General features: G+C 43.6%; 1 protein-coding gene across 1 annotated transcript in view; it reads right to left on the bottom strand.

Moving 5' to 3' along the window:
• LOC135204184 (uncharacterized) overlaps positions 1–24,068 on the bottom strand; it is a 43,275-nt gene extending 19,207 nt beyond the window's left edge. Inside the window, exons 1-6 of the mRNA XM_064234249.1 lie at positions 23,768–24,068; positions 20,774–21,357; positions 17,207–18,981; positions 3,085–3,251; positions 1,351–1,525; positions 409–1,201 (exon numbers count right to left, since the gene is read on the bottom strand). Of these exons, the coding sequence (XP_064090319.1) occupies positions 409–1,201; positions 1,351–1,525; positions 3,085–3,251; positions 17,207–18,981; positions 20,774–21,335 (3,472 nt within the window). The 5' untranslated portion in view covers positions 21,336–21,357; positions 23,768–24,068. The remainder of the gene's footprint in view (positions 1–408; positions 1,202–1,350; positions 1,526–3,084; positions 3,252–17,206; positions 18,982–20,773; positions 21,358–23,767) is intronic.
• Positions 24,069–24,985: the final 917 nt, after the last annotated feature.

Below are 24,985 nucleotides of genomic sequence, written 5' to 3'. Positions count from 1 at the left end.
TTAAAATATGGTCTACTTTCCAAAAATAATAATAGAATAGTTTTTAATCAATTTGTATTTTTCATAGCTAACAAACCTGAGGTCTTAACAATAGGATAATCTTCTTGTGCCAGCTGGAGACCGGTGGAAAACAATCAAGAGATTGTAAAACAAGGAATCGCTCCATTACAAATCTTACTACAGTATTTTGTAGGGCAACATGAACTAATGACAATCTTTTTCTGATTCTGGATTTCTAGTTTCTATAAAAATTTTGCTCCAAACCACTTGGGTACTAAGCAAGTTCTAGTAACGGAGAACATATACAGGAGGGGACATTCTACGTTAGAAAAATTTAATAACAAACCACAAGTACTCATTGCAAGATTAACAGCAAGATTCTTGAAATAACAATGCATAAAACCATACCTTTTTTCCCGCTAGCTATCTTAGCTTGTATCCACTCAGTCAGATGATTTGAAGTTGTGTTTGACTCTGAATTGGAAGCCTCAGATTGACCAATTATATGATCTGAATCTGATAAAGCCACTAAAGGGCCACCAGAACTTGCAGGTAACTCAGCTAAGGGTGCCTCTGAATTATCAGGAATGGGAGGCATCTCCCCTGAACTTGAAGATGCCTCTACTTGAGCTGAACTGGAGGATGCTTCTGCTTGGGCTAAACTCGAGGATGCTTCTGCTTGGGGTGAATTTGAGGCCTCTTCATGCACCATGCTTAAAGGTGTCTCAACTACAGTACAACCTGCTTCAGCCTCTGCATGGGCAGAAGCCGAAGGTGCCTCTGTTGCAGCTGAATCTGAAGGATTTTCAACTTGGGCAGAACTTGAGGGACTCTCATCTTGGGAAGAACTTGAAGGTGACTCAGCATGGGTAGAACTTGAAGCCATTTCAACATGGGTAGAACTAGATGGTCTTTCAAGTTCAACAGAACTTGAAGGTTTCTCAACCTGGTCACAAATAGTGGATGTCTCTACTTGTTGATTAGTTGATTCTGAATTGCACACAGGAGCCTCTACTTTTACCGATGAACCACTCTCTTTAAACATGTTATTTAATACCAATCTACCATCAGGCAGTTTAGTTGTATTTATCAAATGGGCCAGAACTGCTAGAGAGCTAGTAACTCTAACTGTGGAGTCATCATAACCTGACAGGCCTTGGCTAAATTCCTCATTTTCCTCTGTTACTTTTCTGTCAGGTACCTGAAAATTATGGCAACTATTAACAAAACTGTCCACTGAAATCATAAGTTTCAGTAAAACAAAAATAGAAGTAAAAATAAATATAATGAACTCATTTGAAACACTTTGTGAAACCTTTCTAAAGCTAAACTCAGACTGATTGTGCTTACTTCATTGATGGCTGAAGTGGAATTCCCTCTACTTCGCTTCCTGACTCTAGATTTGGGAGGTTTTACGTAAGGCATCTTGACGTTTTCACGAAGTCGGATATGACAATAATGCCATCTCTGTTGCCCTTCTACTGCTCTATGTCGGCGGGTAGTGACTGCTTCACCAAATACTTTCCTAATTATGGATAAACTTTAGTATAAGCAAACAAGGCAAACACTGCGCAAGAAAAATAAATCTATGGTAATTTCCATGGTTTTTTACATACTAACTGTTGCTTGACAAATTATTTTTTTTTTGCCAGTCTTAGATAACAGACCATTATCAAATTTAAAAGTCTAACTGGGATTACCTGATGGTTGAGCTCATGGGTAAGATTACCACAGAGAACAGAAAACCCCTAATACATCTGTCAACTCAGTTACTACTTGTCAACAAAGTAACAGATGACAGCAGTAGTTAACTGTAGGGGTGGGGAGCTCATGGAGACTTGGCTACTAACTACAAAACACAAAAATAAAAATATTTTAAAAACAATCTTCTGCAATCCATTAACCACAAAACGAGGCTTCATCTATTAGAATGGCTCCTTCCATTCACAGCAACCTGAAAGATCTTGTGGGGAGACAAGACCCACTGCACATGCCCAACTCATGATCCAATGGCCAAGAAGGGAAGGAAGGTTTAATTCCTCCATGTCAACCTCCAATTCAGAGAGCTTGATGAGATAAAAGCACTAGAAGTTTTAAGGGGTTTGCAGAAAAATTTTTTATCATAAAAATAGTTTGTTCTTACAAGTCCACAACACACAAAATAACCTGTAATGCAATTTAGGAGGGAGGTCAATGCAGCAGAAAAGCCATAAAAGAGGAGATTAGACCTAGAAGTTAAAAATCCAGTAGACCTAGAAGTTAAAAATCCAATCTCTCACAGCAACGAGATGGAGAAACAACAGACCAATCACAATCATAATGATTTTGCATGGGAAAATAATTCCAAAATAAATAAGGCATAAGATGGGTACCTCAGCAACACAAACTTCCAAAAGTGTCCCTCAACCATAAGGGCTGAGATCTGACCTAGATCCCTCTCGACTGGTAAACCATGATTTGCTGTAATAGTATGTATGTATTACATAATATATAAGTAGAATTTAGCCAATATTGGCAATGCTGAGTACCTGCTGTAACAATGGCAGGGGGCTTCAAATTATATACTTAAGGGACCAAGGAAGAGGGCAAGAAGATTAACCTTGATCTTGGAAGGTAGGGAAAATTTATCATTTTTTTTCTTTCACCAATCATGAAATGCAAGCTTCATAGTCACATACATGAACAGGAAAAGGGTGACTAGAAACTTCCGAGAGAGAGAGAGAGAGAGAGAGAGAGAGAAAGGAGACGAGAGAGAGAGAGAGAGAGAGAGAGAGAGATGACGGAGAGCGAGAGATAGAGAGAGATGAGAAGAGGAGAGAGAGAGAGAGAGAGAGAGAGAGAGAGAGAGAGAGAGAGATTCTCTTGATTTTGTGCCTTAGACAATACACTTCACTGTCTAATGCACATTGAGTTGCTACATGTGTTGAGCAGCCAACACAGGTCCTTGTGTCCAAAGGCTTATGGGAGATGTCCCTGACATTTTCAGACTGTACCAATTGTTTCAATCCAAAAACACCTACATGCACTACATATATGAAAACAGGCACAATGAGAAAGAAAATCTATCACAAACAGGACACTTACTTCAAACAATTCAGGATAGGTGGTGGTTGATTGTGTTTCCGCCCTTTTGCACGCAAGTACATGTTGAAATGTCCTTGAACTTTATACTGTTCTACATCAGCTCCTAGGCACAATTCGTAGTTTTCCTTCAGCCAACCAGCAATAAAGGCTTCCAGTTCTTCATCAGTCTGTGAAGAATAGATATCAGATTGATATTTTTATGATTCAAATGCAATTTTGTGAAGCTGTCCTGACCATGATCCAATAAAGTGAATTTTCAGATTTTATCCATATCACAGCATTCTGGTCTTTTTCAAACAGGATGCCGCATAATTAATGTTCTTCCAAAATACATGGCGTTAGGATTAAATAGTCTACCAAAAAATAATGACCAACAGCTTGATACATACATAATATATTGGCACCAACTTATGAGTATACTGATTTGTTTTGATTGTTTGTATGGTGCTTTTACGTTGCATGGAACCAGTGGTTATTCAGCAACGGGACTAACGGCTTTACACGACTTCTGAACCACGTCGAGAGTGAACTTCTATCACCAGAAATACACATCTCTCACTCCTCAATCGAATGGCTGAGATTCGAACCTGCGACCACCGAGGTGGGACGCTGATACCATACCAACCACGCCGCTGAGGCGCTAAATATGAGTATACTGACCCCCTTACTCTTATGAAAAATTAAAGACAACATAGATGGATATCTGTAAATCACAAGCAATGACAGTAGTAACACAATCCTAAATTTCACAATTTTTTTTAACTTCTGTTTGCACATGTACAAGTAATGTCTCTGGGAGGATACCTCATAAATAAAGTAGCTAAACTATCCAATACAATATTGTTAGGAACAATGTTGTTAGGTGAAGTTTGATAATACAGTACAGTACTGTCCTTTACTATATAAAGTAGCATTCTATAACTTTTTCATTCTATATATATATGCACAGGTGTACATGTACATATGGGTATCTTCTTGTAAGCATACCTGATTCTGTATTGCATTCATTTTTAGAATAAATTAATTTCAGATATTGTTCTGAAACTGAATGGTAATTAATATTTCAGATTGAAGGAAAATTGCAAAATACCAATTAAAATGATATTGTTATGATACAATAAAGTTTCATACATACTTACCTGGCAGATATATACTTAGCCAAGACTCCATCGTCCCCGACAGAAATTCAAATTTCGCGCCACTCGCTACAGGTAGGTCAGGTGATCTACCGCCCTGCCCTGGGTGGCCCAACAGACTAGGAACATTCCCGTTTTCTATCATATTTTCTCTCTTCACCCTGTCTCCTGCGGGGAGGCTGGGGTCATCAATTTAAATATCTGCCAGGTAAGTATGTATGAAACTTTATTGTATCATAACAATATAATTTTCATACAATCAACTTACCTGTCAGATATATACTTAGCTGATTGGCACCCTTTGGTGGAGGGTAAGAGACAGCTAATTACTGGAATAGACAGGTAAACAACATATGTTGTAGGTATAAAGAAAAAACCTTGGTTCCTACCTGATAGGTGGTAGACTTCGTGGCTGTAGCCCGGTAGTCTGCATCACCTCAAGACTTTAGCGAGGATATTAGATCTATGGCTAGAGTTCTTGTGGGTCTGTCGATGGGTATATGAACCGCTTACTCGGCAGAGCCTAAAAGGACTTTGTCAATGGGTACTGGACCACTTCTATGACAACACACCTTGTGAAGGAGCATAACCAATCCCGACCACCTGATCCTAACCACCATGTTAGTACTAAAGATTGTTAAGAGTTATCCCCCAACTCTTCACAACAACCAGAACTCGAATAACACAGTACACACACATACATAAATTTTCAAAATAAAAATACTGTTCTAAGAAAAGATATCCACAAGAGGTTCCTTGCTGAACAATAGTGGAACGGCTGCCTGTGCGAACGTCTTTAAGATAGTGAGATGCAAATTACCGAATTGCACCTCCAATATGTCGTATCAATGATTTTCTTTAACGACATATTCTTCTGAAAAGAGAGAGACGTCGCCACTGCTCTAACTTCATGGGCTTTTACTCTTAAAAGCGGAAAAGAGTCGTCAGGACAGAACTTGTGAGCATCTGTAATGACGCTCCTAATGAAGAAAGCTAATGCGTTCTTAGACATGATTCTTGTGGGGTCCTTAATCGAACACCAAAGACTTTGTCTAGAGCCTCCCATTTGTTTCTTTCTTTGTAAGTAGAACTTCAAGGCTCTTACCGGGCAAAGAGACCTCTCTGTTTCTCTCCCTACTAGACTCGATAAGCCTTTGATCTCGAATCTCTTGGGCCAGGGATTCGATGGATTTTCATTTTTCGCTAGAAAAAGAGTTCTAAACGAGCAGAAGGCCGAGTCTTTGTTAAAGCCGACTTCATCTTCCAGGGCATGAAGTTCCCCAACTCTTTTGGCTGTCGCCAAAGATAGGAGAAACAAGCATTTCCTTGTTATATCCCTGAACGAAGCTACATGGGGAGGCTCAAATCTGTCAGACGAAAGGAACTTGAGAACTACATCCAGGTTCCAGCTGGGAGGAGTTAGTTCCTTAGATTTTGTCGTTTCAAACGATCTAAATCAAGTCGTGCAGATCTTTATTCTCAGCAATCTCTAGGCCTCTGTTTCTGAAGACTGCCGAAAGCATGCTCCTGTATCCTTTGATCGTCGATACAGACAAATGAGAGACCTCTCTCAAGAACAAAAGGAAATCAGCGATTTCGGTTATAGAGGTACTGGAGGAGGACAACTTCTTAGACTTACACCACCTTCTGAATACCTCCCACTTCGACTGATAGACTCGTCTAGTGGAAGCTCTGCGGGCTCTAGCGATAGCGCTTGCAGCTTCGCGAGAAAAACCCCTCGCTCTGACAAGTCTTTCGATAGTCGAAAGCAGTCAGCGCGAGAGCGGGGAGGTTTTGATGAAACCTCTCGAAGTGTGGCTGTCTGAGAAGATCCATCCTTTTTGGAAGGGATCTTGGGAAGTCTACTGCTCCACTCCAGACCTCTGCAAACCAATCTTGTGCTGGCCAAAACGGGGCTATCAGGGTCATCCTTGTCCCGTTGGACGCTACGAACTTTCTCAACACTTGTCCCAGGATTTTGAAAGGGGGAAAGCGTACACGTCCACATGAGACCAGTCTAGCAGGAAGGCGTCGACCACGAGAGCTCTTGGGTCTTCCACCACTGAACAAAAGACTTCCAGCCTTTTGGAAAGGAATGTGGCGAACAGATCTACGTGAGGAGTGCCCCAAAGATCCCAAAGACTCTGACACACCTCTGAATGAAGAGTCCATTCTGTGTGAAGGACCTGGCTTCTCCTGCTCAGTCTGTCCGCCCTGACGTTTCTCGTACCCTGAACAAATCTTGTCAGGAGGGAGATGTTTCTCTGTGAGGCCCAAATTAGCAGATCTCTTGCTATCTCGTATAGAGACACGGAGTGCGTTCCTCCTTGCTTCCGAATGTAGGACAGGGCTGTAGTGTTGTCCACATTCACTTGGACCACACTGTTCGTCACCAAGGGTTCGAAGAACTTTAGCGCCAAGTGAACTGCTAGAAGTTCTTTGCAATTTATGTGCCAGGACACCTGTGCTGCCTTCCAGGTGCCTGACACTTCTCTCGGTCCTAGTGTTGCTCCCCAACCCTTCTCCGATGCGTCTGAATACAACACTCGGCTTGGGTTCGGAACTTCCAGAGAAATTCCCTTGTTCTCTTTTTAGAGGGGACAACCACCATTGCAGGTGTGGTTTCATCTCCATTGGAAGGGAGAAAACTGTCGGAGAGAGAAGTCCGTCTTCCAGTTCCAAGATCTCCCTTAGGAAAAAACTGAAGAGGACGAAGATGCAGTCTTCCTAGAGGAAAGAACTGTTCAAGCGAGGAAAGGGTGCCTAGAAGGCTTAACCATTCCCTCGCCGAAGTCCGTTCTTTCCCTAAGAAGAGAGAGACTTTCCAAGCCTCTCACGATTCTCTCTTGCGAAGGAAATACTCGAAAACCCCGAGAATCCATCTGAATCCCCAGATAGACCAAGTTCTGTCTGGGAATCAGCTGTGACTTCTCGAGGTTCACGAGTAGTCCCAACGCCTTTATCAGGTCTAGGGTCAAAGAAAGGTCCTCCAACACTGTCTCTCTGTTCTGGCCCTGATGAGCCAATCGTCCAGATATAGAGAGATGTTGACGCCTTTGAGGTGAAGAAACCTCGCCACATTCTTCATCAGGTTTGTGAAGACCTGAGGAGCTGTGGACAGGCCGAAACACAAGGCCCTGAACTGAAGATCCTTCCCCCCGTCATGAAACGGAGGTACTTCTTCGACGAAGGGTGAATCGGGACATGGAAAATAGGCGTCCTGGAGATCCAGCGACACCATCCAATCTCCTTGACGCAAAGCCGCCAGGACTGAGGCCGAAGTCTCCATAGAGAACTTCTCCTTAGAACGAACTTGTTCAGAGCGCTGACATCTAGTACTGGTCTCCAGCCCCCCGAGGCTTTCGCAACCAGGAAAAGCCGATTGTAAAACCCCGGAGAGTTTTGCTCTAGAACTAATTCTATAGCTCTTTTGTCCCACATTTGATTCACCATCAGACGAAGAGTATCCCTCAGTACAGGGTCCCCTGTATCTGGCTGACAGTTCCCGCGGAATAGTCGTTAGGGGAGGACTGTCTTGGAAGGGGATAAGATATCCCTTCCTGATTATGGACATCGAAGAGGCGTCCGAGTTTATGAGTGACCAAGCGTCTGCAAATTCGAGAAGCCTGGCACCCACTGGTGTTTGGATTGTCTGTCTCATTCCCTTTCCTTTAAAGGGACGGGAAGAAGCCTTACCTCTCCTCTCAGGACCTCTTCTCTTAGAGGGAGCTCTGGAGAGAGGGCCTCCTCGAAAGGGCTGAACCGTAGAAGTCGGTCCTTCTTGTCAACCGAAACAAGTGGTCTCTTCTTCCTTGCAGTTTGCAGGAGAAGATCCTGTGTCGCCTTCTCAGTCAGTGATTGAGAAATGTCCTTCACTACTGAGAAGGAAACAGGAAGTCAGACATGGGAGCGAAAACCAGGGCTGCTCTCTGTGAGGGAGAAAACCGCCTTGGTTAGGAAGGAACTAAAAATACTCCTCTTCTTAAGGAGTACCGCTCCGAAAAGAGAGGAGATTTCTCCCGATCCGTCTTGTACTGCCTTGTCAATACAAGAAAGAATACTCAGAATGACTTCGGGGTCTAGACCTTCCGAGTCATGAGCCTTCTTAGACATCACCCCAAAAGGGACCAGTCTAGGAAATTAAACACTTCCAAAATATGGAAGAGGCCCTTGAGGAGATGATCCGTCTCCGGAAATTCGCCCAAGACACACGAGCTCCATTCAAAGTGTGTCTCCGTGACGAATCAACCAAGGTTGAAAAGTCCGCTTATTTCGGCTGCCGCTGGGAGAGAAAGGCCCATGTTCTCCCCAGTTCGGTACCAGAAACCTCTCTTGCCGAGAAAGTATGGCTGGAGGCATACAGAAGGTGGTTCTGCCCCAGATCCTTCTTTGACAACATCCATTTGTCTAAAGACTGAAGCGATCTCTTATAGAGATGTAGGTCTATCTTCAAGACCGACGAAGACTTAGGTACAACCGCACTCGAAAACAGTGATCGAGGCGAAGGAGGAGCCGCAGGAGTTAAAAGAATCTCCGTATTCCTGCAAAAAAGAAGGTCAGTCAGAACTTTATAGTTAGAGACTCCTTCTCTACCGTCACCCTCTTCTTCCGAATCTCCTTCTACAGCTTGTGGAGAATCGGCCTGAAAAACGAGAGGATCTTCATCCCGTTCTCTCTCTACTGGTGACAAGCTCCTACTAGGAAAGGGACTCATAGAGTGAACAGACTCTCTCTCAAGTCTAAAAGAAGTCTCGCGTCTGTTTGACTTCTCACGCTGGAAAGCTCCTCGCGCTTGGCTGGCGCCTCGCGCTTGTCTGGCGCCTCTCGCTTGTCTGGCGCCTCGCGCTTGGCTGGCGCCTCGCGCTTGGCTGGCGCCTCGCGCTTGGCTGGCGCTTCTCGCTTGGCTGGAGCTTGTTGCCTGGCTGGCATCTCGCGCCTGGCTGACGCCTCGCGCTTGTCTGGCGCCCTCACGCAAAGCTGACTCCTCACGCCTGGCTGGCGTCTCGCGCTTGGCTGAATCCTCGCGCCTGGCTGGCGCCTCGCGCTTGGCTGAATCCTCGCGCCTAACTGGCGCCTCGCGCCTGGCTGGCGCCTCGCGCCTGGCTGGCGCCTCACGCCTGAGCGTATCCTTATCTAGAGCAACTCGCTCGGATAGCTCCTGACGCTTGCACGACTCTTCGCGCCTGGAAGACGTCCCATGTCTGGAGGACGCTTCACGTCTGGCCGGTGAAAGAAGAAGAGACTTCTTAATAGGAAGTCTAGCGTCCTTCTTGCGAGGGGGATCCCTCGAAAGAACTCCAACCAAAGAGGCTATCTGCTCTTGTACTGCAAGCAATATCCTCTTGGAAGCCACACCGGCGTCCTCTTCAATAGAAGAAGCAGGAGAACTCGAAGGAGTGCGATCCTCAAATACTGTTCGAGGAGGCGTCGAAACCAGCTTAGCCTTCTTGATAGAAGAAGGAGCTTCCTCCGAGAAGCGTTCCGGGCTCGAGTTCGAACGCCAGCGCTCTTTCCAATGCCTTTTCAGTGGCCTAGAAAGATCCGAGTCCTTCCACCCTCGTTTAGGTGAAGGAGAACCGGACGACGAGAAACAATCTCGTAGGACGCTTCTATTAGAGCGGTCCTGAGCAGACTGTAACGAAACAGAACCTGCTGAAGGGACGCCTGACCGTTGGGGATTCCCCACAACCTCCGTACGACTTTCGACTTTCCTACTCCTCTGGGTATGTGAGTTTGGAAGAGGTCTAGGCCTGGGAGCATCGCAGGGACGGTCAGACGCCCCCTCCACAACACTGGGAACACTCACTTCACTTAGTAATTCACAATCACTAGCCTTACCTTGCATGGCCGCCATCTTTGTCTTCATTTTACGAAGAGTAGCCTTCAGATTGGCGATTTCCGAAGCCGAATCCGAATGCAAAGCCTGTGAGGATTCAGATACATAGGGAGAATCATATTCATTAATAAAAGGAGAGTTAGACTCAGAAAAAGGCTCAATAGGCCTTGTACTCACACTCTTTTGTGCAGCCCGTCTAATTCTATCCCTCTCTAACTTCTTCAAGTAAGAAGTTAGAGTCTTCCATTCATTAGCATTCAACTTTTCACACTTAATACAGGTGTTAGCCAAAGAACAGTCAAACCCCCTACATTTACGACATACAGTGTGAGGATCAACCGAAGCCTTCGGTATCCTCACCTTGCAGCCTACATTCACACACACTCTCACACTAACACTTGAATCAGACATTCTATTAGAAAAATCAAAAGCAAGTCCAAATCCAGTCCACAGTAGCGAATGCCAAAACAACGATCCAGTACGTCCCCAAGAAATCCAATATAGATGATCAAAAAGTCTTGAAAAGCGAATTCCAGTCAGGAGGTAGTAACAACAATGTTGATACCACCGGCGACAGAGAAAATATGATAGAAAACGGGGATGGTTCCTAGTCCTGCCGCCCAGGGCAGGCAGGTAGATCACCTGACCTACCGGTAGCGAGTGGCGCGAAATTTGAATTTCTGTCGGGGACGACGGAGTCTTAGCTAAGTATATATCTGACAGGTAAGTTCATTGTATGAAACTTTATTGTATCATAATATAATTTTCATACAATCAACTTACCTGTCAGATATATACTTAGCTGATTGGCACCCTTTGGTGGAGGGTAAGAGACAGCTAATTACTGGAATAGACAGGTAAACAACATATGTTGTAGGTATTTATAGACCTTGGTTCCTACCTGATAGGTGGTAGACTTCATGGCTGCTGCCCAGTAGTCTGCATCACCTCAAGAGCCTTTAGCGAAATATTTGATCTATGGCCAAGAGTTCTTGTGGGTCTGCCGATGGGGTCCTATCCGCTTACTCGGCAGAGCCTAAATGGCATTTGTCAATGGGTGCTAATCAACTTATATGACAACACACCTTATGAAGGAGCACACAACCGATCCCGATCACCTGATCCTAACCACCATGTTAGTACTAAAGATTGTTAAGAGTTATCCCCCAACTCTTCACAACAACCAGAACTCGAATAACACAGTACACACACATACATAAATTTTAAAAATAAAATACTCTTCTAAGAAGATATCACAAGAGTTCCTTGCTGAACAATAGTGAACGGCTGCCTGTGCGACGTCTAACACTTTTGCCAGCAGAAAGTCTAGAACATATCTAATAGAAGGTACGCACAAAATTAAGGATCGTTGCTAGCTCCCATACCCAGGATTGTATCCGCAGACACGAAAGGACCCAGAGAAAAACATTTCTCGTAGGTCACACGAACGTCTTTCAAGTAGTGAGATGCAAACACAGAGTTGCACCTCCCATATGTCGCTTCCAAGATATTCTTTAGCGACATATTTTTGTGAAAAGAGAGAGACGTCGCTACTGCTCTAACCTCATGAGCTCTCACTCTCAAGAGTCTAAACGAGTCATCAGTACAGGTCTTGTGCGCGTCTGTAATGACGTTCCTTACAAAGACATAGGTCTTGTAGGATCTTTAACCGAGCACCAAAGACCCTGCCTAGAACCTCCCATCTGCTTCTTCCTCTGTAGGTAGAATTTTAGCGCTCTTACAGGGCAAAGAGACCTTTCAGCTTCCCTACCGACGAGACTCGATAAGGCTTTAACTTCAAAGTTCTTGGGCCAGGGATTCGAAGGATTTTCGTTCTTTGCCAGAAAGAGTGCTTTGAACGAACAGATGGCCGAGTCTCTTTTGAACCCCACTTTATCCTCTAGTGCGTGCAGCTCACTAACTCTTTTGGCTGTCGCTAGTGACAAAAGAAACAAACATTTTCTTGTTAAATCTCGAAACGAGGCCAGATGAGGAGGTTCGAACCTATCAGAGGACAGGAACTTCAGGACTACATCGAGGTTCCAGCTAGGAGAAGCTGGATCCTTAGACTTTTGAAGTCTCAAAGGATCTTATAAGATCGTGTAGATCCTTATTATCTGCAAGCTCTAGGCCTCTATTTCTGAAGACGGCCGAAAGCATACTCCTGTATCCCTTTATGGTAGATACAGAAAGATGTGAGTCCTCTCTAAGGAACAGCAAGAAATCAGCGATTTCGGTCACAGAGGTACTGGAGGAGGACAACTTCTTCGACTTACACCATCTTCTAAAAACCTCCCACTTAGATTGATAGACTCGCATAGTGGAAAAACCTCTCGCTCTGACAAGTCTTTCGATAGTCGAAAGGCAGTCAGAGCGAGAGTGGGGAGGTTTTGATGATACCTCTTGAAGTGAGAAGATCCATCCTTCTTGGCAGGGATCTGGGGAAGTCTACTGTCCACTCCACTACCTCTGTGAACCAATACTTGTGCCGGCCAAAAAGGGGGCTATAAGGGTCATTTTCGTCCCCTTTGAAGCCACAAACTTCCTCAGCAGCTTGCCCCGAATATTGAATGGGGGAAATGCGTAGACGTCTACATGGGACCAGTCTAGAAGGAAGGCGTCGACTGCTAAACTCTGGGGTCTTCTACCACTGAGCTGGAGAGGAATGTGGCAAACAGGTCCACATGAGGAGTCCCCCATAGAGACCAGACACTCTGACAAACTTCTGAGTGGAGGGTCCATTCTGTGTGAAGGACCTGGCTGCTCCTGCTCAGCCTGACTGCCCTCACGTTCCTTACTCCCTTAACAAACCTCGTCAGGAGGGAGATGTTCCTTTGGGAGGCCCAAAGTAGTAGATCTCTTGCGAGCTCGTACAGGAAAAACGAGTGTGTCCCTCCTTGCTTCCAAATGTAGGCAAGGGCGGTGGTGTTGTCTGCGTTTACTTGGACTACATTGTTTGTCACTAAAGGTTCAAAGTTCTTTAGAGCCAGGTGTACGGCTAAAAGTTCTTTGCAATTTATGTGCCAGGACACCTGAACTGCACTCCAGGTGCCTGACACTTCTCTCGTCCTAAGGTTGCTCCCCAACCTTTTTACCAACGCGTCGGAAAACAATACAAGGCTTGGGTTCCGAATCTCCAGGGAAATTCCCTTGTTCTCCTTTAATGGGGGCAACCACCATTCCAAGTGTTGTCTCATCTCCACTGGAATGGGAAAACTGTCCGAGAGAAGTCCTTTCTTCCAGTTCCACGATCTCGAGGAAGAACTGAAGAGGACGAAGATGAAGTCTTCCTAGAGGAAAGAACTGTTCGAGCAAGGAAAGGGTCCCTAGAAGGCTCAACCATTCCCTCGCCGAAGTACGTTCTTTCCCTAAGAAGAGAGAGACTTTCTCTAAGCCTCTCATGAGTCTTTCTTGAGAAGGAAATACTTGAAAACCCCGAGAATCCATCTGAATCCCCAGATAGACCAAGTTCTGGCTGGGGATCAGCTGCGACTTCTCAAGGTTTACGAGTAATCCCAACGATTTGATCAGGTTTAGGGTCAAAGCAAGGTCCTCCAAACACTGTCTCTCTGATCTGGCTCTGATGAGCCAGTCGTCTAGATACAGATATTTTGACACCCTTCAGGTGAAGCCATCTCGCCACATTTTTCATCAGGCTTGTCAAGACCTGAGGAGCAGTGGACAGGCCGAAACACAAGGCCCTGAACTGGTAGATCCTTCCCCCCGTCATGAAACGGAGGTACTTCTTTGACGAAGGATGAATCGGGACGTGAAAATAGGCATCTTGGAGATCCAGGGAAACCATCCAATCCCCTTGGCGAAGAACCGCAAGGACTGACGCAGAAGTTTCCATGAAGAACTTCTCTTTCTGAACAAATTTGTTCAGAGCGCTGACGTCTAGAACTGGTCTCCAGCCCCCCGAGGCCTTTGCAACCAGGAAAAGGCGATTGTAAAACCCTGGGGAGTTTTGATCCAGCACTAGTTCTATCGCTCTCTTGTCCCACATCTGATCCACCATTAGCCGAAGAGTATCTCTCAGAACAGGGTCCTTGTATTTGGCGGACAGTTCCCGCGGAGTTGAAGTTAGGGGAGGACTGTCCTGGAAGGGGATGCAATATCCCTTCTTTATCACAGACATCGACCAAGCGTCTGCACCGATGAGTGCCCAGGCATCCGCAAATCCGAGGAGCCTGGCACCTACTGGTGTTTGGAGGTTCCTTACATCACTTTCCCCTTTTAAAGGGATGGAAGGAAGATCTACCTCTCCTCTCAGGCGCTTTCCTTTTTGAGGGAGCTCTGGAGGGAGGGCCTCCTCGAAAGGGCTGAAGAGACGTACTCGCCCCTTTCTTCTCCCCCACTACCACAGGTCTCTTCTTTCTGGAAGACTGAAGGAGAAGATCCTGGGTCGCCTTCTCAGTTAGTGAACGGGAAATGTCCTTCACCAACTGAGAAGGGAACAAAAAGTCAGACATGGGTGCAAACATCAAGGCTGCTCTTTGTGAGTGAGAAACAGACTTGGTAAGAAAGGCACTGAAAACAGCCCTCTTCTTCAAGAGTCCTGTTCCAAAGAGAGAGGAGACTTCCCCTGAGCCATCCTGTACCGCCTTGTCTATGCATGACAAGATACAGAGGAGAACTTCAGGATCGAGGCCCTCCGAGTCAAGGGACCAATCCAGGAAATTGAATACTTCCAATACATGGAAGAGTCCCTTGAGGAGATGATCAAGCTCAGAAAGACCCCAAGTCACACGAGCCGAGTTCAGGCCATGCCTTCTTGATGCGTCTACCAGACTAGAAAAGTCAACTTCCTCAGAAGCCGGGAGAGAGTGTCCCCTATTCTCCCCTGTCTGGTACCAAATACCCCTTTTGCCTGTAAGTCTAGCAGGGGGCATACAGAAGATAGTTCTGCCCAGATCCTTCTTTGTCTCATCCAGTTATCCTAAGACTGGAGAGCTCTCTTCATAGAGATAGTCGGTCTCATTTTCAGAAAAGACGAAGACTTTGGCGTCTTGGAGCTTGAAAAGAGAGCGCGCGGAGAAGGAGGAGCGGCAGGAGTTAAGGAATCTCCATATTCCTGAAGAAGAAGAGCTGTCAAAACCTTGTAGTTTGAAAGTCCTTCTCTACCACGAGCCTCGTCTTCTGAATCCTCGTCAACAAAAGGATCAGAAGGAGAATCCGCCTTAAAGTCTGGGGGGTCTTTCCAAACATCTCTCTCTGCGGGAGACAAACTCCTAACCGGAGAGGGACTAAGAGTATGTACAGAGCCCCTCTGTAACAAAGCTGGCGTCTAACGCCTGGCTGGCGTCTCGCGCCTGGCTGGCACCTCGTGCTGGCTGCCTCGCGCCTGGCTGGCTCCTCGCGCCTGGCTGGTTCCTCACGCCTGGCTGGCTCCTCACGCCTGGCTGGCGTCTCGCGCTTGGCTGGCTCCTCGGCCTGGGCTGGTTCCTCGCGGCCTGGCTGGTTCTCGCGGCCTGGCTGGACGCTCCTCGCAACTGGCTTGGTTCCTCGCGCCTGGCTGTTTCCTCCGCCTACGGTTCCTCGCGCCTGGCTGGCTCGGAAGGCATCTCACGCCTGGTTGACGCCTCATGTCTGGCTGGCGCCTCGCGCCTGGCAGGAGAAAGAGGACGAGACTTCTTGACAGGAAGTCTAACGTCCTTCTTACGAGGAGGATCTTTCGAAAGGACTCCGACCAACGAGGCTAACTGCTCTTGAACAGCTAAAAGGATCCTCTTAGAAGCCTCTCCAGCATCCTCTTCAACAGGAGGAGAGGGAGACCTCGAAGGAGTTTGACCCGCTCTGTCGGAACAGGGAGACGTCAAAACCACCTTCGCCTTCTTGATCTAGGAGGGAGCTTCATCCGAGAAGAGCTCGGGGCTCGAGTCAAACAAAGGCTCTTTCCAGTGCCTTTTCAGGGGCCTGGAAAGGTCCGAATCCTTCCACCCTCGTTTAGGTGAAGGAGAACCGGACGACGAGAAACACTCTCGGAGGACGCTTTTCCTAAAGCGGTCCTGAGCAGTCTGTTGCGCTACAGAGCCTGCTGAAGGGATGCCTGACCGGTGGGGATTCTCCACAACCTCCGTAAGGCTTTCGACTTTCCTTCTCCTCTGGGCTTGAGAGCTTGGAAGAGGTCTAGGCCTGGGAGCGTCGCAGAGACGGTCAGACGCCCCCTCCACAACACTGGGGGCACTCACTTCACTTAACACGTCACTTTCACTATCCTTACCTTTCAGGGCAGCCATTTTGGATTTCATCCTTTGAAGTGTAGCCTTCAGATCCGTGATCTCAGAAGCCGAATCTGAATGCAAAGCCTGTGAGGGCCCTGATAAAGAGGGAGAATCAAATGCATAATTTACAGAGGAGTTAGGATCAGGAAAAGGCTCAATAGGCCTTGTACTACCCACACCCTTAGATGCAGCCCTTCTAATTCTATCCCTCTCTAACTTCTTCAAGTAAGAAGTTAGAGCCTTCCATTCCTCAGCACTCAACCTTTCACACTCATGACAGGTGTTAGTCAAAGAACATTCAAACCCTCTACATTTACGGCATACAGTGTGAGGATCAACTGAAGCCTTCCGTATCCTCACCTTGCAGCCTACATTCACACAAACTCTCACACTAACACTTGAATCAGACATTCTGTAGAAAAATCAAAAGCAAGTCCAAATCCAGTCCACAGTAGCGAATGCCAAAACAACGATCCAGGTACGTCACCAAAAAGTCCGATGAAAGAAGATCAATTGCCTTGAAAAACGAATCCTAGTCAGGAGGTAGTAACAACAATGTTGATACCACCGGCGACAGAGAAAATATGATAGAAAACGGGAATGGTTCCTAGTCCTGCCACCCAGGGCAGGGCGGTAGATCACCTGACCTACCTGTAGCGAGTGGCGCGAAATTTGAATTTCTGTCGGGGACAACGGAGTCTTAGCTAAGTATATATCTGACAGGTAAGTTGATTGTATGAAAATAGGATATTAATTTACTTGTATGAAATTGTTACATTATAAGCTAATTAATTAAGTTGTTTTGTGTACTATATAGTGTAGGACTTCATTACTTACCAGGGTTGGCACACCCTCAAACTGTCACCAAGTTTCCATGCTGAAAACTAATGTGAAGAGATAACTATGTACTGTAAAATAATTCTTACCACAAAACCAAGAAGCCTGTAGTTCCGTTTGGTTGGTGTTGACACTTGTGATTCATTGACAACTGGAGGCATTTCAGACTCAGTAACAAGTGGAGATGAAGAACTGGCTGTCATTATTACTGAAGTCAATGTGTGAAGTGAGGCTGGTGGTATACTCCTTTCATCAAACTTCTCAGCATTATCTGAAGTTTCAACAGGCTCTGAAGACTTAAGAAACTTTTGTTTGTCACCTCTTGAGATCCCACTATCAAGACGAGGCAAAATGGAAGATGATACAACTCCTACGGAACGTTTTTTGAAGGAAGGACTCTTTTTAACGCTATCACCAAGAGATGGCTCACTCGATGCTTGTGCTTTTTCTACTACATTATCTCGGGAACAATCTGGGACTGGAACTGTGGATACAATTGTTGGCATAGATGATGGTAGAAGTAAATAATAAAGCTGAGATTTTGTAGTGGAAAGACTCTGGCACCCATAGTTTTCTGGCTTTGCTACTTCTTGAGGTGAGTAAACAGAAAAGTCTTGATGTGAAGTAGCAGGTACAAAGGGGCTGGACACCTGAGAGACAGAGGTTGGTATCTCGACATTATTTGTAGAAGAGTTGCTTGGTACAGGCTTCACTACACTTGAATGTGATGGAACTATCAAAGGTGTACCAGGAAAAGTGGGAACTACTGATGATTTTGAACGAGACTCGACAGAAGAGTGTTCTGGTACCATAATCCGAGGCGAACTAGAGGCAGTTTTAGAGGAAGGTATCAAAGAATCCTGTGGTGAAGAGTCTGCCACTAAAGGGGAATTATCTTTAAAAGGTATAGAGGATACAGAAGAGGAAGTATGGGAAGTGACGGGAGGTCTTTTAGAGACAGTGGTATATTGTACCATATGTTCTTGCTGTGGCATAAGGGGCAACACACCTGGGCCATGGGCTATACTCTCCATAAATCTATCTTTCAAAGTACTCGAGTTCCATGTGTCTTTCAAGTCAACTGAAGGTTGATTGATAACTCCATCTGGTTTCAAATTCTTGACATTACTGGACACATCACTTGTACTTGGAGCTTGGGAAGCAGACAATTTATCTGAACTTGAGACTCCTGTGGTGGTTGAAAAAGAATTTGTACAGACAGACTGATTTACTGGTAACTGACAGCTTTGTGTGCTTGTTGATCCTAAATGATAGGATGCATTAGACAAAGATTCTGAAGTCTTCTGGGAGGATGCCTGAGTAGTCTTCCCTAATAACGGGGTAACCGGCTTCCATCCATCCATTATGCCTGAATGTGGAATCTTTGAAGCTAATGGAGGATATGTAATCATAGGTGGCGGCTTTGTCCTTTTTTCAGACTTCATTTTCAAGTCTGGAGCAGGAGGCAAAATATCTGAAGGAGTATTTCTGATTTGTGCAGCATAATTGTTTGGAAGAGACACTGCGTGCTGTGTAGGTGGATGGTATCCTCCCAGTGGCACAGATGCTTTGCTACCAACAAGCAAAGGAGGGGGGCCAGGGAGGCCAGGAATTATACCCAATGGTGGGTTAGGCCTCACTGCAGAGTGGATAGGTTTTAGTGGTGGTGGTCCTGATGCAAGGGAGCCATCAAATGGTAGAAATGGTCTGGGAATTCCCATGGGGCTAGGTGGTTCTAGTTTTGGCAAATTAAGCAATGGAGCAGGTGGGAGAGGTGCCCTTGGTCCCAAAAGGCTTGGGAGGTACTTTTCTTCCCATGAGCCCAGCTTATGAGGTTCCTTTAAGACACTGGATCCTTGAGGGCCTGAAAAATAAAATGACATTAATGATACACATAGGAATAAAAAAAATCTTAATACAAAATTACCATTTTTTTCTAAGCTGCACATTCTATATATAAGCTTAGGACTTAAATTTATAAAGCATAAAGTTACAACCAGCATTAAGTTACTGACAGTTTGTTTGGGGGGTACACAGAGTACCACCACTCACGACTATGGGTACATGAAGGTGGTTCGCACATAAATCAAAATGCCCAACCTTCCTCTTTTCAACTCAAGACCTCTTATGATTCAGTTTGGCACAAAACAAATAGTATTTGATGTGCTCGGGAAGGTGGTAGGCACTGCAAGGCATACGATGAAGCAAAATAAACATTATTGCTGGCTATCTAGATTCAGACATTTGGATTTAACTGTGTAAACATACATGCACACACATACATATATTTAGATAAACTTTAGCATTTGGAAAAAAGTGTAATCTCTCTGAAATAGATGAAAAAGTTACATGGCAACACTCACTCATGGTAGTATCAAGTGTAGCAACTCTTGAAAGGGAAGTTAGGGACTTGGGGTACGTCATTTCGCTTTGCACTTTTATGGCAGTAATCATGGAAAATATTGTAAGCTCTGTTTATTACAATGATAAGTGAAAAAAAGATGTAACCAAGAACCAATGTTTGTTTTTTTTGTTTATTACAATGATAAGTGAAAAAAAGATGTAACCAAGACCCAATGTTTGTTTTTTTGTTTAATACAATAAGTGAAAAAAAAATGTAACCAAGACACAATGTTTGTTTTTTTGTTTATTACAATGATAAGTGAAAAATGATGTAACCAAGAACCAATGTTTGTGTTTTTTTAGATACAAAAGCATGAAAATGTAAAAAATCTTCTAAGCAAGTAGTATATAAAACCATTTGTTATTTTGTTTTTCTGTGTTTCTCTTATGTCTTCCTATCTGGATACTCTTCAGTAAAAAGTTCCTACATGAAGAAGAATAATCATACTAGCCAGGTAAGACCCATTTACTTTATACTTATTTCATTACTGACAATATCGGTTTGGCAGTGAATGCAATGTTTAAGTTTTTTAAGCTTCTCGGTAAAGAGGAGGTTAATCACACACATCTCAGCTGACATTATATAGTAGCTCAACATACCACCAAGTCATATTGCTCGATCCTTTTTTGGATTGTTTAGTGGCTAGATGAACAGATAATATTGAAGATTCTGCCATATTTTTTTTATACACAAATGGCAATGTATCTGCAAGATCCAACTAACATTTTAATTCAAATGTCTGAAAATTTGTTACCCATTTGTCAAAATAGCCAGCAACATGGAGAGTCTGTATATTAAAAAAAATGAATGTCTTTTACTGTAATACAACAGTATGTATAATATAAAGATAAAATGACCATAAAACACTATTTGAGATAAAAGGCCCATAAAACACTTTTGAATGTTGCAACCATATTGTTTGAGCACTCCCTGCATACCAACAGAGTTACTACCACACCTACACATGCTTTGTAAATATACCTTGTAAGACACCATCTATCCTATTTTACCAATGAACAGGGGCACAGAAGGAAGTGCTCGAAATATATGGTTGCAACGTTCAAATGACAAATTTCTCATCAATTTGTATTTTTCACAGATAACAAACCTTCAGTCTTAACAATAGGACAATCTTCTTGCACCAGCTGGAAGCCGGTTAAAACAATCAAAGATTGTAAAAGCAAAGCATCTGTGGAATCTGACAACTCATGCGTATACGAGGTAAGAAATGTATGACACTGAATACACTTACTTGGGTCGGAGTTTTCACCCAGAGGGAGCTTCTCCTTTTTCAATTTCTTCTTGATTTTCCCCTCTGACTTTGGTCTCTTCAATGGACTTCCTATGCCTTCATCCTGACTATGACTGGGCACTGCGACATCTGATTTCCGAGATGGCCCAGCAACACTGCTGTCTTTTATACCATTGGTCAAATTTTCAAAAACAGGAACTTGCACTTTTTCACATTCTTGTTTGATGAAAACTTTACCTTCTTTAGCCGCTCTGATAAATTTTCTCTTTGCCCTCTTTCTAGCATTTCGTTTCAACCTTGTTAATTCTTTGCACAGATAATCTGCACAATCTTTATTGAGAAGCTCACAATCTTTCAGATCTTTAGTGTCAAGTCTGTGCAACTTGACAACAGGCAAACACAAGTTCACATTTGTATTCCTGGAGAAGAGTCGCATCAATTTTCGATGTGTTGTGGGGTCAAGAAGAGGTGCTTCCCCATTCTTGAGTTTTGATTTTTGAAGTTCATTACTCATTTGTTTCTCCATTTCAATAACTTCCTCTGCTCGTAGTGTTTCACCCATCTTCAGCTCACATCATCCAAATCTGAGGAGTAAGAATAAATGCAGTCAATTACAAAATTACTGAAAAATGAAAAGGAAACTCTACAAAGCTAAAATGACAAATTTTCCAAGACAATTTGTATTTTTCATAGCTACAAACCTTAGGTCTTAACACTAGGATAATTTCTAGCGCCTAGCTGAATCCGGTTAAATTGCAGATGAAAGCAAGGAATCTTGTGAGCTCTGGCAATGCGTGCATATATCAGGTGAAAAGTGGTCAAGGACCACACACCCATGCCAGAATGTTCAGTCATGCCCAAATCAGGATGTCTTTTAGCAAGACAGTTGGGCAGCTAGAGGTGGGCAGTGCAACATTAAGACCTCAGATTTGTAGCTATGAAAAATACAAATTTTCTTAGAAAATTTGTCATCTGTCCATACGCGAACAAACCTTCGGTCTTAACAATAGGATAGACTTATACTTGGAGGAAGGTACAGACATCCTGTTAACATGATCAAAATTAAGATCTTGCACGTCCACCTTGTTATTCTAGTAACATGGATCATTTTCTGGATATCTTTAGGCCTATCATGCTATTCCACTAATCCAAGTCACATTTTCAGTCATTCCAAGTATTTTTTACTATTGACATGTTTCGTACCAACCTCTTGGGGATATAAGAGTAAAAATATTTTGAAAATGTTAAATTTCTCATCTTCAAATATAAGTCAATTTATTTCACCTGTACTGTATCATAGACACCATTATCAATATTGTAAAAAATTGCAAAAATTGTCAATAAACAATTCATATTCCCATGTAGAGCTCTTCCTTAGAATTACCAAAAAATGGGAGTTGGAGTGGTGGAATAGTGTGATAAAGATATCCACAAAATGAATCGTGAAGAAACATCAAAGCCTAGTTAAAGAGGCTGGTCAAAAAGATAGTAAGGAAGCATCCCAGGGGGCGAAGGGACACAGCAAGTACCCTTTGGTAACACAAGAGGTGCATTGACAGCACTAACCCACTTATGGGTTACAAGCTATGCCTACATACAGTTGGCTAATATGGTATGGGCAGCCTATTAACCTTGAATTCAACATAGGCCTATTCTAATATGGGTAATCTTATGGTTTAGAAGTGCAAATCCACTGCTCTCTTTTTGTGTGTTTAAGTTCTCTTTCCTGTTTTCAATTACTTCTTTCGACAGATATGACACCAGAAACATTTTGCAGTAGCATATTTGGCCCGCCTCCCCACCCCATAAAATAGTAGTAGTTTTATCTGCTTAAAGAAGCGAGATTGACGATTTTCTCAAAGTTCCATGGGTCCGTATTCCCAACGACACGTTTTTCGTTATTAAAGTCCCCCTTTAATTTTTTATAATCTCTGCTTCTGTAAGCAGATAAATTACTAATTTTTGCAAATTTTTTCATAGTTTTCCATGATTGAATACCTAATTGATAAATTTGTGATGATCTTGACATTACATAATGCAGTGAATTTGAACCATTCAATTGTAGAATTACCAAACCTGGATCCTTAAACTGTAGGATTAATATGAATTCAATCAAAACTTAATCATACGGGAGACTAAGGATAACATACAGGATATTATTATTATAAAAATAGTTTAGGACCACACCGCTGAGCTGCCCTATAGGTAGTAGTCTATATATAGTAGTATGTCAACTTAACACTAGCTAACCTCTGTACAGAAACTTTTAGGACAAGAGGGTCGCCTATTGTCAGCAACAGGAGCGTGACTAGGCCTGGTATCCTCTTAAAAATTATACTAAAAATTCTGGTCCTTAAAATACTGGTAAGTAGGATACCCTTATGTTAAAATGACCTAGGGCAAGGGTACGACGGCCTGGCACCGGTATTAAATCGAAAGGGAAGCCTGGGAATATCCTAGTCACATAAAGGCTGACCTCCTGACGTGTCGATTCTAGGGTCGTGACAAGACGTGAAGGGAAGGGCGTCTACTATTAGGGGCGTCTGAACGTTGCTCGAAACCAGTCGACACTGACAACAGGCGAAACGTGACGACGACAACAAGTGCCATTGTACGCGAACTCATGTTTAATTAATTAACGTTTGTTGTGAGGAACCTGAGGAATCAATGCGAACTCCTCCTACTCCTCCTCCTGAGGGGATTTTATAGGGGCGATCTCCCGTCAATTGCCGGCTTTAAAATTCGTGGCAAGGGCTGCAAGTACGACACGCGACACGAACGTTACGAACCCGAAGGGAAAATCAGCGGTAACCCGTAAACATAGGCCGCTAAATGGCAAAAGGTAGCAGTAGACATCGGCTGCTACGAAATTCCCTCCGAGGTCAACAATCGCCAGGCGAAGACAGGCGACTAGACTTCTGCCCCTGAAAACCGCCCTTCTCAAGGCTCTAAGAAGGACTAACACGAGTTATCTGCACGTCTAAAGCAACGTACGTGTTCGTGTCTATCGTTGTCACACTTGCAAACAAAGCGGAATCTCCTCTTGAAGGTTATATCAGGTCTGAGTGTGAGCGTACTCCCTCATAAACAAGTCTTGCGCCATTTGCAAACTACTGAAGAAAACAAATGCTGCCTGCTGCTTCAGGTTAAAAAACGTCCATGTTGTCGTACTATTTCTTTCATAGCATCCCAGGAAGCGATAGAATGTTCATATCAACACCGCATTTGCTTAGCATGCGTTCTTTAATGTTGTTAATGTTAATACCAACTGGAGATAAAGGGACCATAATAGGTGACCGCACACTACTACTACTACTGCTACCTGATCAATATATCATGAGAGGCATTTCAAGGCTTTCATTTTTGTTAACGTAAATTAGTTGTTGTTATTTACAGTGTATTTATAAACATTCTCCTAATCGTTTGCGCCATTCCGAACATGATTTTCTTAACTCGCTATTGTCCTAGCATTACCTATCAACAAAAGACTCAACCTGTAAGACATGGCCATCACATTGCCTCCCTGCCAAACGTAAGATACAGTTGGAATGATTGCCTTTTGTAAAAGCCATTTAGGTTTAATCTTTACATTTCATTAGACTTTAAATAATTTGTCCAATGGGAATTTATAATAATCATTGTATATAAATTCTTATAATGGATTTTTATAAGCATAATCTACCGTTCAATAATCCGTAAAATGGCTCTTACAAAACAAACTAAGATATTTCGCTCAGCAGCTCATTATTATATAAAAACAAATAATAATATCATTATATATTGTTACAAGCATCCTTCTTATACTTTCTTTCTTAACCTATTTCCCTCTTTAAAACATACAGAGATTGCTTAATAGGTGCAGAGAGTGTTTAAAAGAACATAAGAGTAAAACACAGAGATGCACAAGCTGTTTTGACTTGTCCCCCTTATGCTTAACGACATCCTGGATGTGAAAATACGGAGACCATTAGACACCTGCATAAATGTCATTTTAATGTCCTGTCATTCGGTGTAAAGATATTACTTCTGTGTACTACTGTATACGGTATTGATATGTCAATTTTCCCGACTTACATTCGGAGGCTACAATTAACCCAGACTAGCCAGTACATAATTAAAAAACGTTGGCGTATAGGCTAATAAATGTATACTCATAAGCCTAGGCTAATAATCTTCATTTTTGTAGTTTTGTAATTAAGGTTGAGGGAAAGG

Source organism: Macrobrachium nipponense, chromosome 44 (assembly GCF_015104395.2).
Source record: "Macrobrachium nipponense isolate FS-2020 chromosome 44, ASM1510439v2, whole genome shotgun sequence".
Classification (NCBI taxonomy): Eukaryota; Metazoa; Arthropoda; class Malacostraca; order Decapoda; family Palaemonidae; genus Macrobrachium; species Macrobrachium nipponense.
Note: the sequence above shows the minus strand (reverse complement) of the source record. Positions and strands in the feature narration are given on the sequence as shown.